At 47.8% G+C, this 12,755-nt stretch overlaps 1 protein-coding gene across 3 annotated transcripts in view; it reads right to left on the bottom strand.

The window, feature by feature from the left end:
- Positions 1 to 12,755, bottom strand: part of RPTOR (regulatory associated protein of MTOR complex 1) — a 112,476-nt gene that overhangs the window by 18,436 nt on the left and 81,285 nt on the right. For all 3 annotated transcript variants that reach the window (XM_008494694.2, XM_030461662.1, XM_030461663.1), the window contains 7 exons: positions 11,889 to 11,992; positions 11,260 to 11,443; positions 9,646 to 9,756; positions 4,253 to 4,358; positions 2,000 to 2,114; positions 1,446 to 1,570; positions 104 to 208 (listed from right to left, as the gene is read on the bottom strand). In XM_008494694.2, coding sequence (XP_008492916.2) covers positions 104 to 208; positions 1,446 to 1,570; positions 2,000 to 2,114; positions 4,253 to 4,358; positions 9,646 to 9,756; positions 11,260 to 11,443; positions 11,889 to 11,992 — 850 coding nt within the window. The remainder of the gene's footprint in view (positions 1 to 103; positions 209 to 1,445; positions 1,571 to 1,999; positions 2,115 to 4,252; positions 4,359 to 9,645; positions 9,757 to 11,259; positions 11,444 to 11,888; positions 11,993 to 12,755) is intronic.

Here is a 12,755-nt window from a genome sequence, read left to right as displayed (position 1 = left end):
AGCTGAGAATCCCATTTTACTCTCCCCACCCTTAGAAAAAAAAGAAAACACCATCACAAATCATTTTTATGTGTCCCCCCCACAACACTTGTTGGGGACCCACCTCGAGTAGTTGGCAGCATGTCTGACAGCCCCTGCCAGGCAGTCACCATCTCTGGGTTCTTCTCCAGGTCTGCAAAGTTCTTCCAGACTCTGATGGCACCATCATCTTGGGGAGCACAGAAAATGAGAACACAGTGCAGGGTCACTGCTGGTGCAACGCTCACAATTACTTGTGCACAGCAAAGGAAGAACAGAAGCACAACTGTAGCTGAAGAAAAATCCAAAGCTGAGAGTGTCACTTGAACTTAATCCTTTAGCTTTGTTTTTGCTCTCTAATCTTACACCCGTGGAAGACAAACCATTGTTCTACTGGGAAATGTTCTGGAAGAGCTTTTCTCCTCCCCTCGAATAACACCTGACATGAGATGTCACTCCATTTCTCTGACCCAGTCATTTTCTCTAGGATTTGTCTCTGTCCTCCTTACTATCAGTGTTGAGAGCCACAAAAGTACCCTACTAATACAAAATACAACCCCACAGAAGTTTAATCAAAGCCCAGCCCATCAGCAGCAGATCTTTCAAGAACATCATGTATTTTTTCAATTTGTTCCCTATCTGTGAAACTTTTGTGCTAAGAATCAATAAACTGAAAGGAAAACCTCCTGATTGCCCTCTCATCTCCTCTTCTGCCTCTCTTAATTACACCCAGCCTGTAATTTCAGCACAACGTTTGAAAAGCTATTGAAAACACTTAGACTGACAGGTTTAGAAGGAGAGAAGCAGATCTTACTCACAGCTTCACAGAGCAGTGACTGGGGAAGGGCTCTTCATGCTCCCTTACATGATGCAACAGAGCACTCTAGAGAATGGTTTCCCTGCCTGAGATCCACAGACCAGAGAGAAACTCAGAATTATTTGAGAAGTTTCGTGCTCAAACTAAGCCCTGCCTACTCTAGACTTAAAAACAGCACAAGTAGGAGAATTAGATTTCTTCTACTTTGTTTGCAGCACAATTCCCTTTTCAGGTCTGGAGGGCTGCTTGTAACCAACTAAGATCACAGTTGCTCACAGGAGGTTCCTGTGAACCTGCAATCCCAGGTAAAGGCTCAGAGTGATGCAGCAAAGCTGGGACTGGGAATAATTTCAGCAAGTGTCTGGTCTGTCATTTGAAAACCTTTGCAGCACTTACTGAAGAGTTAAGAGATTTCAGGTCTGCCAGAAACAACTTTGAGGGCTGATGCTGGAGATGACTTCCTCAGCTGAGAGCAGCACAGGGGAGGGAAGGGTCTGGCTGGGCCAAACCCACAGAGGGGAGAGCAAGAGGCCCAGAACAGTTCCCAGGGACCCGAATTCCACAAAGGTCCCCCCAGTGCTGCCCTCACAAGTGGGAAAATGTTATTTACCTGTGGCAGTCAGCAGCAAGGAGCAGTCCTGCCCATTCAGGTACTCCATTGCTGTGATCCTGGTGTATCGAGGGTTCCCGTTGTGGAAATAGTCCAACTTTTCCCCTTTCTCCCAGTCCCAGAAACTGGGGAAGGAAAAAAAACCCAACATCAGTTCATTGTTCTCTTTACAAGCCACACGAGATCTACTCAGTACAGCAAAGCTAGAGTTCGTGCACACTGAAAACAAAATGCTGTAAAAGAAACATAAAAGCCCAACTGGAAGGAACTACCACAAGTGTCAGGATTCCTCTGCAGCTCTCTAAACCCAGCAGCTCCCACAGAAAAGGACTTGGCACAGTGCTTACAGCTACAGCTCTGAACTCAGGGAGGACTCTGCTCTGTCCCTCTGCCCTGCAGGAGGGAGGGATGGCTGGGGAGGGGAGTGGGGACAGGAAAAGGGACAAGACACAGCAGTGCCACCCCAAACAGCCCATCCACAGGCAGTGCCACGCTGCTCCCAGCCCATCCAAGGGCAGGACAAGCCCCTCCTGGAGACCCCCAGGAGCTCCTACCAGATGCTGTCCTTGTCAGCCACGGCGATGCAGGGCGTGAAGGGATGGAACTTGACCACGGAGGGGACCCCCGGGTTCCTGTTGAGGAAGATCTGATCATCCAGCCGGGAAATGCCTGGGGGGACAGGAAGCAGCCACAGCTCAGTGCCTGCCAGCACCACAACCTCAGAGCCCACCAGCTCCCCAGAACCACCACCACGCTCTGCTCCCAGTCCTCACCAACAGACCCCCCGACACTTCCCTCCTTCAAGAACCTTCTGAGACCCCAGTTATGCAGCACAACCCCTCTGTGTGGTTGTCCCAGATCTTAAGCTATAAACTAAAAACTGTGGTGACAAATCAAGGGGTCCTTTACCCTGGGAACTGCAGAGAGCACAGCAAGCAAGTACAACCAAGCCCAGAGAAATATTAGCTTGTGTTGACAGAAAAATCAGTATTTTTTTTTAAATAATGTTTTTTTCAACCTGAAACTCAGTATTTCAGTTTAGCTTGTCATTTATTTATTTAACCTTCCATTTAAGTTCTTTTCAATTTTAGGTTAATTTGCAAATGAAATATGTACTTTCCAGGGAGACATTAAAACAACAGTTAAAGACCTTTCCCATCTTTTCTTCAGCACAGTTTGCTATTCACAAGCAGTTTTGGTACCCCTGACACTGCCATTTTTTGGCACACTACGAATTCATCAAAACCATAAGCCCACAGGAGACATTGACTCAGTTTGGTTTAGAATGCATCCATTCGATCTAATTTTCATTAGGAGACTGTAAGCCTATTTTAATTCTTTTTAGTATTTCACACAGCTTCATTTTTTTTAATGAATACTGGCACTTCAGTTGCTCGGGTCAAACAACAAAATATGAAAGCTGTCTAGAGGAAGGTTTAACTTCCTCAGGCGAGCAGGAAAAATCCCCTTCTTTGTATTCAGAAAGGTCTCCCAAGCCACCCCCTGGGCTCCACTTTCATTTCTGTGTTTCTCTGGTTTATGATATTCGTCAGTGTCATGATATTAAGTTGCCCATTGTACTGACTCCAGCCCAGCAAACCCCCAGACGAGGAGGTGCAGCAGGAGGCTGAGCCTTGGGCACTTCTTCCTCCAGCAAATGATTATTTCCATCTCGGCGTGGCTGGGTGAGCATCCCAGGAGAGGGACAGCCCCCACGGGAGAAAAGCTCCCAGCAATGCCATCTCCCAGGCTCCCCTGTTCCAGAAACAAGCAGGAATAAATTGAACATGCAAATTCCTGAGGATCCTGCATTGCTTTCCAATATATTTGAATAATTCCTGTGCTAAAAGAGTTCCAGCCTTGGTAGAGGTACAGAGAGCCAGAAATAAAAGCAGTATCAGTGTTCTGGGGAGCACACACGAGTGACACAGGAACCCGAGATGTGTGAGAAGGAGATGTGTGAGCACATATAAAACCAGACATGCAAGTATTGCAAATATAATGGGATATAAGGAGTAAGCAAACATTTCCAGAGCTCAGCAGGGCAGCCAATGAGACAGATGTGGCTGAGATGTCAATGGTGCTGGACACACATCCAACTTCTGAGCCTCCTCAGCCTGGCTACAGCTCTGAGCCCCAGCCTCCAAGAGCCTGCCTTCTGTCCCTTACAAACAGAACCTGCAGCACCCATCCAGCTTCACAGGATAGGAAGGAAAAGCCCAAAGGATAGATCAATAACCAGGGCTTGTGGATTATCGATTTCATGGCTGCTCTGGCTCTCACGGTTGGGTACACGGCTGAGGAGCTGCTGCCCACAGCCCAGGGGGCTGGAGAGCTACAACCTGTGCTGGGAATCAGATGCTCCCTCAGTTCCCATCCGGGGGAAGGCTGCTCCCATGGAAAGCCCTCTCCTCCTTCCAAGGAGTCATCACTCTTGGGCTGCGGCAGGTGAGACGGCCCAGGGCCACGCTACAGCTCAGCACCTGCATGCAACCCACATGCCACCCACCTCCCCATCCTCCAACACAGCTCTGTGGCTACATTTTTGAAGAGGAAGGCAGACATTGGATGTTTTAAGTGGTCACTCCCCTGGTCTGGGGAAGAAGATCAGCAGCTGAGCACGGAAAGGTGAGCGACTATCAGCAAAACAGCCCCAGCAGCATCACCTCACCGGCACGGGGGAACCACAGGCACCTTCCCAGCCCCAGGGCATTACCTGGGGTTTTACAGCTCAGGATCTTGAGTAAGTGCAGTGCTTGGAGCTTGGGAAAGCTGTCTGCAGTGGGGACAAGAGAGGAACCACTCACCCTTCTGGATGATCTTCTGGGCTTGCTTCCTGACCCGAGCATTGCGCAGAAACCGCCACTCTCTCTCCTTGCGGATCTGGCTCTCCAGGTCATGCTCTTCTGGGATCTTTCATGATTTTAGCATAATCACAACACAAAACAACAGTGACCATCAAAACTCCATGAACTACCTTTGCAACACATCTTAGCCTGACATGCATGTGTTGCTAAGACCCTAATTCCTTAGGGTCTCCAGGCAGTAAATACAGTAACTAGAGGAGCTCATGGGACCTCATGTTATTAAATACTTGAGCACTTGCTGACCTGAATCTTCCCCACCAGCTGGAATCTCTTCCCCTTTCCTTTTGTCCTGTATTTTGTTTTGTCTGAGTCATTTCTCCAAGGTGAATGCCATGGGGTCTCTGAGGAGCCACACACTTCCAGACCAGCCACTGCTGTGCCACCTCAGATGGGCTGGTGAGGGATCTCCTTCTGCTGTTCCCCAGACAACACAACCCCTCTGCTCCCTGAACAGTGCACGCCTGAGGTTGGTGCAATACAGATTACTCTGCTTAACACTTTTCAGCTGAAAAGCATCACGCAGCAATTCTGAGATTAGAGAACACAGCTCTGATACAGATAGAAAGCTCAGAATACATTAAGATCTTCCTTTCATTGCTAATGAAAGACTGCAGGCCAAAAAAGGCATTACTTTACTTTCAAATCCCCAAGATACTCAAGTTCCCAACATCCCCTTTACAGGTAAAGGCACTTGTTTCAGTTTCCCACACCAGAACTGGATACGAGAAAATGCTGTCCCTGGGTCACCTTGGTTTGATTACACACAAACTTCCACCCAAATCTGAAGCGTGGCCTGGAGCAGCACACTGATCTAGTTTAATATAATTATTCACACTCTGTAGCCCCTGGGTCAGGGCCTCAGCTTTCCTGCAGAACTTGTCCTGTGGGCAGGGCACCCAGACTCCAGGCAGCTCCTGCCAGGGATTTGGGAAGTTGAGGTGCTGCTCTGAGCATCTGGCAGAGCTCAGGTGTTCCTGCCCTGCATCAAAGCACAGGATCAAAGGGAATGGTCTCCTATGATCTCATCCCCAAAACCACTGCAGGAGTTCTGCATCATGGCTCTTTGGCATTAAGTTATCCAAGGTTAGTAACATCACTGCTCTGGAACCAGCCTTGGAGAGATGAAGGAGCTGAGCCAAAGGACTCTAATTTAGCTTCTTTTGGTGAAGGAAATGATGGCTGTTCTAAAAGAAGGAACTCTTGGAGAAAGGGGATGTAAAAGACAAAGACCTTTTGCTCCTTCCCCATTGCTCACACACACACTTATTTTCCTTGAAGTACTTAAATTGCCCATTACCATTACATACACTGACTTCAAAATGCACTACACCTTGGGAACTACTACTACTGAGCTGAATTTCTGCTTCTTTAAATTAAATAAAAAATAAGAAACCCACCCTCACCTTTCCTCCTGGCAAAAAAAAAAAGCAGCACTATTCCCATTTTTCAAGAGTACAACAGCTATTAGAAAGGCAGTGACAAATGACTGATAATGTAAAGCAATAAACAAACCTAAGATAAAGTACATCAAAGGAGATTCAAGAGCTGAGATATTACACCTTAATGAAAATCCAGCCTCTTCAGGAATAAATTAGAGGCAGACCTGAAAGGCTGGGGGAAGAGAAGGGAAGGAGCAGGATGGGCAGCTTTCCTGCAGGCACCCAGCAGCTTGCAGAGCTCAGGACTAGGCAGCAGGCAGCTGGTGCCTCAGCAAAGCACTCTGCATTCCAGCAGATAAAGAATATCAGACTAAAGGAGGTGTTGGGCTTTTCAGGTTTGAAGAAAAATAACTTAACCCCTCCACAGAGGCAGAGCACAGGCAGCTGCTTTTATCATCTGCTCTCAGTAATGCAGATTCCTCCCTCCTGCTCTTCCTGCAGTCTCTGCAGCATGGTCACATCCACGTGTCAGGTCACGGTGCAATCCAGCCCCTTGCAGTGGGAGAGCACTCAGGGCACATGTTAAAGTCTTGGCTTTGGTACAGTTGACACAACCAACCATCCTGTCTGTGCCAAAGGCTCTCAGACAGGGGATGTCATCACCCTGGAATTCATCAGGGAGGTTCCTGCAAAGATGCTTCCACCAGGAGCTGTGTGTCCAGTGGCTTCACAGCTGGGATCACGGCTGAAAATGCCCAAAATGCACTCAGTGAGCACCTGATACTCCCTCGAGGTGTCTCCACTTCTGATCCAGACTCTGGGTCTCACCAGTCCCATAGTTATCAGTCAGCTGTTGGATGCTGGTTGGAATTTGGTGAATAAGCAAGTTAAAAAGAGAAAGTGTCAGGGTCTGAGCCTGCATAGAAAGAAACTTGGCACGAGTCTGCAATACTGCAGAAGGGTCATGGAGCTCTGAGTGAAGAAAGACAGCAAGAATGCAGAAAAATCCCCGTGGGTCCTTCCAAAGTGTCATCTGAGACACTTTTAGAGTCCTCACTTTTAGTGAGGAGCAGCTCAGTTTTGGCTGCTCTCAGTTGTCCCAGCAGAGCTCCCTGAGGGACCTGTAAGCTGTGAGCAGTGCTGCTGGAGGAGGGTGCTGACATGCCACCCATTCCTGGCCTCCCAGAGCTTCCACTCCAGCAGAAACCAAGTATGATGCCAACACCTCCCCCCAAACAGTGTCATCTGAAAAGCAGTGAAGTTTTTCTTCTTTCACGCTCCATCTCCTTCTTGACATGGAAGTCTGCATCCGGGGGGAGCAGGGAAGATTCAGCAGATGGCTCCAGGAGTCAGCTCAGTTCCCCTCTGGTTGCTGTCTCTGCAGCAGCCATGGGGAAGGCTCAGGCTCACTGCTCCACCAGGACTTTGAGCTGCGGCCAAGACAAGGCACAGAAATGAAGGCAGGGATTTAGGATTCCTTATGTAATTCTCACCTTCCAGGATCCTTACCAGCTCCTGCTTGCATGTTCTGCCAGTCCTGGAAATAACAGATGCTGGCTCCTTGACTCAGGGCTTCCTGACAGCTGGCAGCCAGGCTTTCCTGTGCCACTCTGGCCAAGACTGCCTGTGGTTTGCAGAACAGCCTTTTGCCACCAGAGTTTTCAGGAAGAGGAAAGACTTCCGTAGAGATCAGAGCTGGGGTAGGTGTCTGTTTTTCCTGGCACACTGAGAATTCACAATGCAGTATTTTCTTTCTCCATTTGTTTGATTAGATAATCAATAAATCAAATTTGGTGTGATGGCTTGAAACGGAGCCAGTGATTTACACTGGAAATTAATCCCTCAATCTTTCCAGTGAAAGCATTCTCAGAGCAAGATCTATGAAGCAAAACTAAATTCATAAATTAAATATGACTAATATGCACTCACAGTCATTTTATGTTTATTCATTACAGGAACAGTTGTCTTGTCTTTCCCTGTTTATGATGGTAGGCAGCATCTCCAAATGAAGCATTGGAATTAAACATCAACGTCATTTTTCTCCATCAGCACTCAGTAGATTTTTACCCTTTGCCTTTTTCATGAGGCTGAAGCTCCCAAAAGGCAGCAGCCACCAGCCAGGGCTGTTTGCTCCTTGTCACTGCAGGAACAGTGATTCCAGGAAAGGAGCACCCTATGGAAACCAGCCCCGAGTCACTGGGTGGCCTGTCCTGCCTGGCTACACCAGCAGCAAAATCCAGAAACACCAGAGGAAGTTCTTGCAGAGGGACTCCTCCCCATCCCTTGCAAACACTCCACCCACTCTAGTGACAGAACTGCAGAGAATTCCCTGCTAGTGCAGCATCACACACAACCTCTTCTCCAGCCCTCAACTCGCCCTTTTAAAGCTGCTTTACAGAAGTAATGGGGAAATCAATTCCTTGTTTTATTTAGAACACACAATTTCATCCTGCTCAAACTTTACCTAAAACATTGCTCAGAAACCCCCCTGGGCAGTGGGTGTTTCCAAAGGAGAACACTTGGGCAGCTATTACAAGACCCAGGGCTCTGCTGCTGGCTGCTCCTAGCAGAGCCCAGTGCAGGCTGCTGATGCACCTGGAGTACTAACCCCATCTACACACAGCTCCTGCCCCTGGCTGGCTGCCTACCATGATTTATTTTATTAATAAAGACACCCCTCATCCCTGGGAAAAGCTTCCCTTAGAAAGCAGACAAATGTTTTTAATATGAGCTAAGAGATGGAACAACATCCTCCTCCTGTTCTCTCTTCTTGAAGCCCAAAAAGGGCACTGCAACTCCTTGGTAAGAGAAAGCCTTGATCCAAAGCCTGACCCAACCCCACAGATCACACACACGTCCTGATGAATTCTTCTGCTACCAATACCAGGAGACAGTTAATTTCACTAGCAGCTGAGGAAGTGTCAGGCAATCACTTCCCCATCCACTCTTTCCTCCTGATGATTCTCTAAAGGAATCAAAGCTACACAGAAGCTGGCTGCCAGGTAACTGGTTTTCTGAGATCCTTAAACTTGGGGGCAATTACCTCACCTCAGCAAGCAATTTCCCATGCCTAGAGACTGGAAGGAGAGGTGACGGATGGCTCAGTGGCAACTCTTGGGATAAGAGTTGCCCCATAAAGTGTACAATTTCTTCATTATTGAGATTAAAATGTCAGCAGCTGGATACAAACGTCAGCTGCTGAACTGCTCAGGTAATGGCATTAACACAGGCTGTGCATTATTATTCACAGAAATTGCAGTACCTCCAAGAATTTAAGCTGCAAGTTCTGTTACAGTTTGTGGTGCTCGACTCCCAGGGCACCTGGAGCTTTGCCTTATCCTGTTTGCTTACAATAAAGTGAGATTTACTGCTCGGTTTATTTCATACTTAAAATTGAAACCTGATCTTTGGCTAAAAGATTCTGGGAAATTAATGGTTTCTGCTTCCAGTCACTGACAATCTTTGCCCACCTCTTAAGAGCTCTGCTTTTCTTTTTCCTAGCACAAGGCTTCAGCCTGTCTCTCATTTCACATAACACCAGCTTGGTTACCAGCACACACTCGTTGAGATCTCAGAGATCTGTCATTATTACCCTCATTTTTTTCCAAAATAGGACTGACTCCCTTTTAACAAAAAAAAAACATTAAAAAAACCACAATGATGCTTCAGAAAGTTCCCCCAGCACTCATGCCACTGCCCAGTCATTTCCACTTGCTCCTTTTTAAGTTAAAGGCACCTAGAGCAGGTGCCTGTTTCTTTCTAAGCACAGAGGTCCCACAGCTCCCTGGAGCAGCAGGATGCCAGGCAGCCCATTCCTGTCCCTGCCCACACTGGAGGGAAAGGAAGGGAAAAAGAGCTGGGAAAGCCACTCGCCTGTGCTCAGGACAGCAGCACTTTCCAAGAGCTGAAGTGCTGGGATACAGAAAGCATGGGCAGAGATAACAAGGGATTTACCTTCATGACTGGCTGAGCAAAATACTTGGCACTCCAGTCACAAAACCCAGTCTGCACCGTGGCTGAAATGAAACTTTTGTGTCCAACAGCATCATCAGCATCGTCAGCAGTCTGTGCAGAGAGAGAGAGAGCAGGGTTAACCACAGCCCCCCCATCCCCCTGGGCACCCCAGCCTGCCTTCAGCACCCCACGGGGCAGGAAAACACTCAAACACATTGCCAAGGATAGGAAACTGTTACACCTAGGTGTAAGGCATTGCATTAACTATTCTTAAATGCGTAGATTTCCTCATTGGCACAAGACATAATTAAATAATGCTGTACAAATCAGGACTGGAAGGTCAATGTATCATCAACATGATGAGTTTTCTCCTGGTCTCCCAAGCATCTGGCATGAAAAACAGTGGAGCAGTGAAGGTGCATCAAGACAAAGCTCAGTGGGACAGAGCCTCACATCAAGGACAGACATGGATTGAATATCTGTTATAAAGCACAAGGCATTTAAAAAGAAAACAAAGACAACTCCATTCAATGAGGTTTTATCCTTTTTTTCAGAAACACAATCCAGAGCAGTGCAGCCATCCTGCTGGAGTAGTAAAGGTTTCCTGCTAAAGCTTCAACATAATTTGTTTTGTAATCACACAGAGGAATTGTCTCTCCCCCTCTGGAAGCTTCTGTAAGATCACTCATCAAAGGAAGGCAGAAATGCCAATTTATGTGAGAGGCAGAAGCAGACACAAACTATTGCCAGATGGCTGAATCCTGAGGAACACTGTCCACTGGTAAACTCACCTCTGTTCCAGGTGATGGCCACAAGCACACCTGACTGTGCCTGCACTCAACCCTACTCATCTGCCCTGACTCATCTGAAGGTGACATTAAGAATCCTTTGCACATACCAAAATCTGACTGATTGCTCTACTTGGCACCACATCAATCCTTCATCCTGCTGTAAATGGAAAAATGCCCAGTACTCAATGACTGTCTTTAGAAAGCTAAAATGTATGCAAAATCCTTGCTGGCTTGCAAGGAGGAGTCACTGCTTGTCCTCCTACAGCTCCCACCAGCTCTTGACTGATGAGCTCTCTTCCAGCAGGGTGACCTGTAACAAGCTTTGCTTTTCCCAGTAGCAGCCTGGGTTCCCATCCTCTCCTGTTCACAGTGAAAATGGGCTGCCAAGAGCCTGGGGGGGGTACAGGCTGTTGGAAAAAAGGGGAATATTCCAGTGCAAAAGTACCTATTAGTGTCTCGAGAAGAATCTTTTCTCCTCAGTCCCTGCTTTGCTGAGTTTATGAGAAAGCAAGCTTCTGAGGGTCACAGATCTGACTCTGAATTATCACTCAGGCAGACAAATGTTTATGAAAGAATAAACAATCAGCTCTAATTAAACATTTCTTAGTAGCAGCAGAAGTGAGTAATGCCCTATCAAAAACTATGAAACAAAATCTATCCTGAAGAAAAAAACCTACTAATTTTTATGTTATTGGCTGGAAGAAGCCAACCTGGAGTTAACAGCAGGGAGAGGAGAACAAGAGATGTATAGAAATAAAATACAAAGAGCAGAAAGTGTAACAAAACCCGGGGGAGCAGAGATCTGAAAGGAAAATCTCTTTACCTGTTCTGGCCCTTTGTCAAACATTTTTCTTGTCCTGGGGAACTGGTGGGAGTGGGGGGTGTACTGAACCCCCACGTTGCCAACATTGGCAGGTCTTACACCTGTGATGTCCCGACTGACTGGTTGTTTTGTCACATCATTTGTCAGGCTGGAGCTGCTTGTGCTCGTGGTTGGAGGTGACCCTCTAAAGATTAAAAAAAAGAGGGAAAGGATTTAGATGGCACTGGACATGAGCCTTACCCTCTCTGTCTGAGCCACTGAGAGGTGTGCCCTGACACCTGGCATGTCTCAGTGAGCTGTGATCCTGATGTGTTCTCCACCTCTGACAATCCACCTGCTTTTTTTTCTGAACTGAAGGCAGTTCCAGGCTCCCTCTCACAGGAGGAGCACAGCCCTGCCCACCAAACATGAAAGGCAGAGGGCAACACCAACTACATCCTCCCCTGTGCCACTGCCTTCACTCTCACTTGGGAACTACACCAACTTTTCCCTTCTTTCTCTTTTGTAAAACTTGCATTTCACTGCTGTGCTTCCTCTACAAGAAGAGAACAAAGCAAAAGCAGCCAACATCTGAGCGTGGTGGCAGGCAGAGCACCCAAACCCCCTGGGGTGGGAGTGCTGGAGCTTACCCCACTTGGTGGATGTGCATGCCCTTGTTGGTGGGGCTGGCAGGGGCAGACTGGGTCAGCGAGGAGGTGTCGAGGATGCGCTGGGGACGAGCGTTTACTGTTGCCTAGAGAGAAGAGACAGGGGAGTCCTCAGCAGCCAGGACTGCACAGCAGCAGCCACAGTTTGTTATCTGATGCAATTGCACACCCGGGGCTCACGGAAGCGATGCTGCTATCAGCCTGCGTTTAAAAATGTATATGGAAAAGAGCCCCAGACCAGTTCCCAACACACACGAGGATTTTACTGCTGTTCTGGCCAGAAAGCACTTACCAGAAAGTGCTCTTCTGCTACTTACAGGGAAATGGCTTCAACCAACAGATCAGCCCTTTCCCACACTGCAGCCTACACCACCTCCAGACAACTGCCCCAGGCAGGCAGAGAGCCCAGGGCTGCCCTGCCAGCAACCTCCCCATCACCCAGGAATGGCCTCTGGAGAGCAGATGGGGCTAGGGCAGCTGATCCACCACGAGGATGGAATGAAGGAAGAAACAATTTAGCCACTAGTGACATTTTATTATTCAATACTGGTTTTAATTAGTCGCAGAAGGCTCAGTTTTAAGATTCTTGCAGTCAGGTGTCTGCCACCTGAAATGGGTCAGGTCACCTCATTTCACAGCAGAGGGACAAGGTCAGCTAGTGATAATTTGCTGAAGGGGTAGACAGAGAGCTGAGGATAGCAGACAGCCTTCCTGGGCCTGGGAAAAATAAAAAAGCAATTTCTTTTCTGAAGGTAGTGAGTGGAGCCTGGGCTGCAGTTCAGGGACACAACAGTGTTTAGCTGGAGGCAGCAGCTCCCCGTTTCCTGGGGATTTGTCCTCTGCCAGTCA

This window comes from Calypte anna, chromosome 18, assembly GCF_003957555.1.
Source record: "Calypte anna isolate BGI_N300 chromosome 18, bCalAnn1_v1.p, whole genome shotgun sequence".
Lineage (NCBI taxonomy): Eukaryota > Metazoa > Chordata > Aves > Apodiformes > Trochilidae > Calypte > Calypte anna.
Note: the sequence above shows the minus strand (reverse complement) of the source record. Positions and strands in the feature narration are given on the sequence as shown.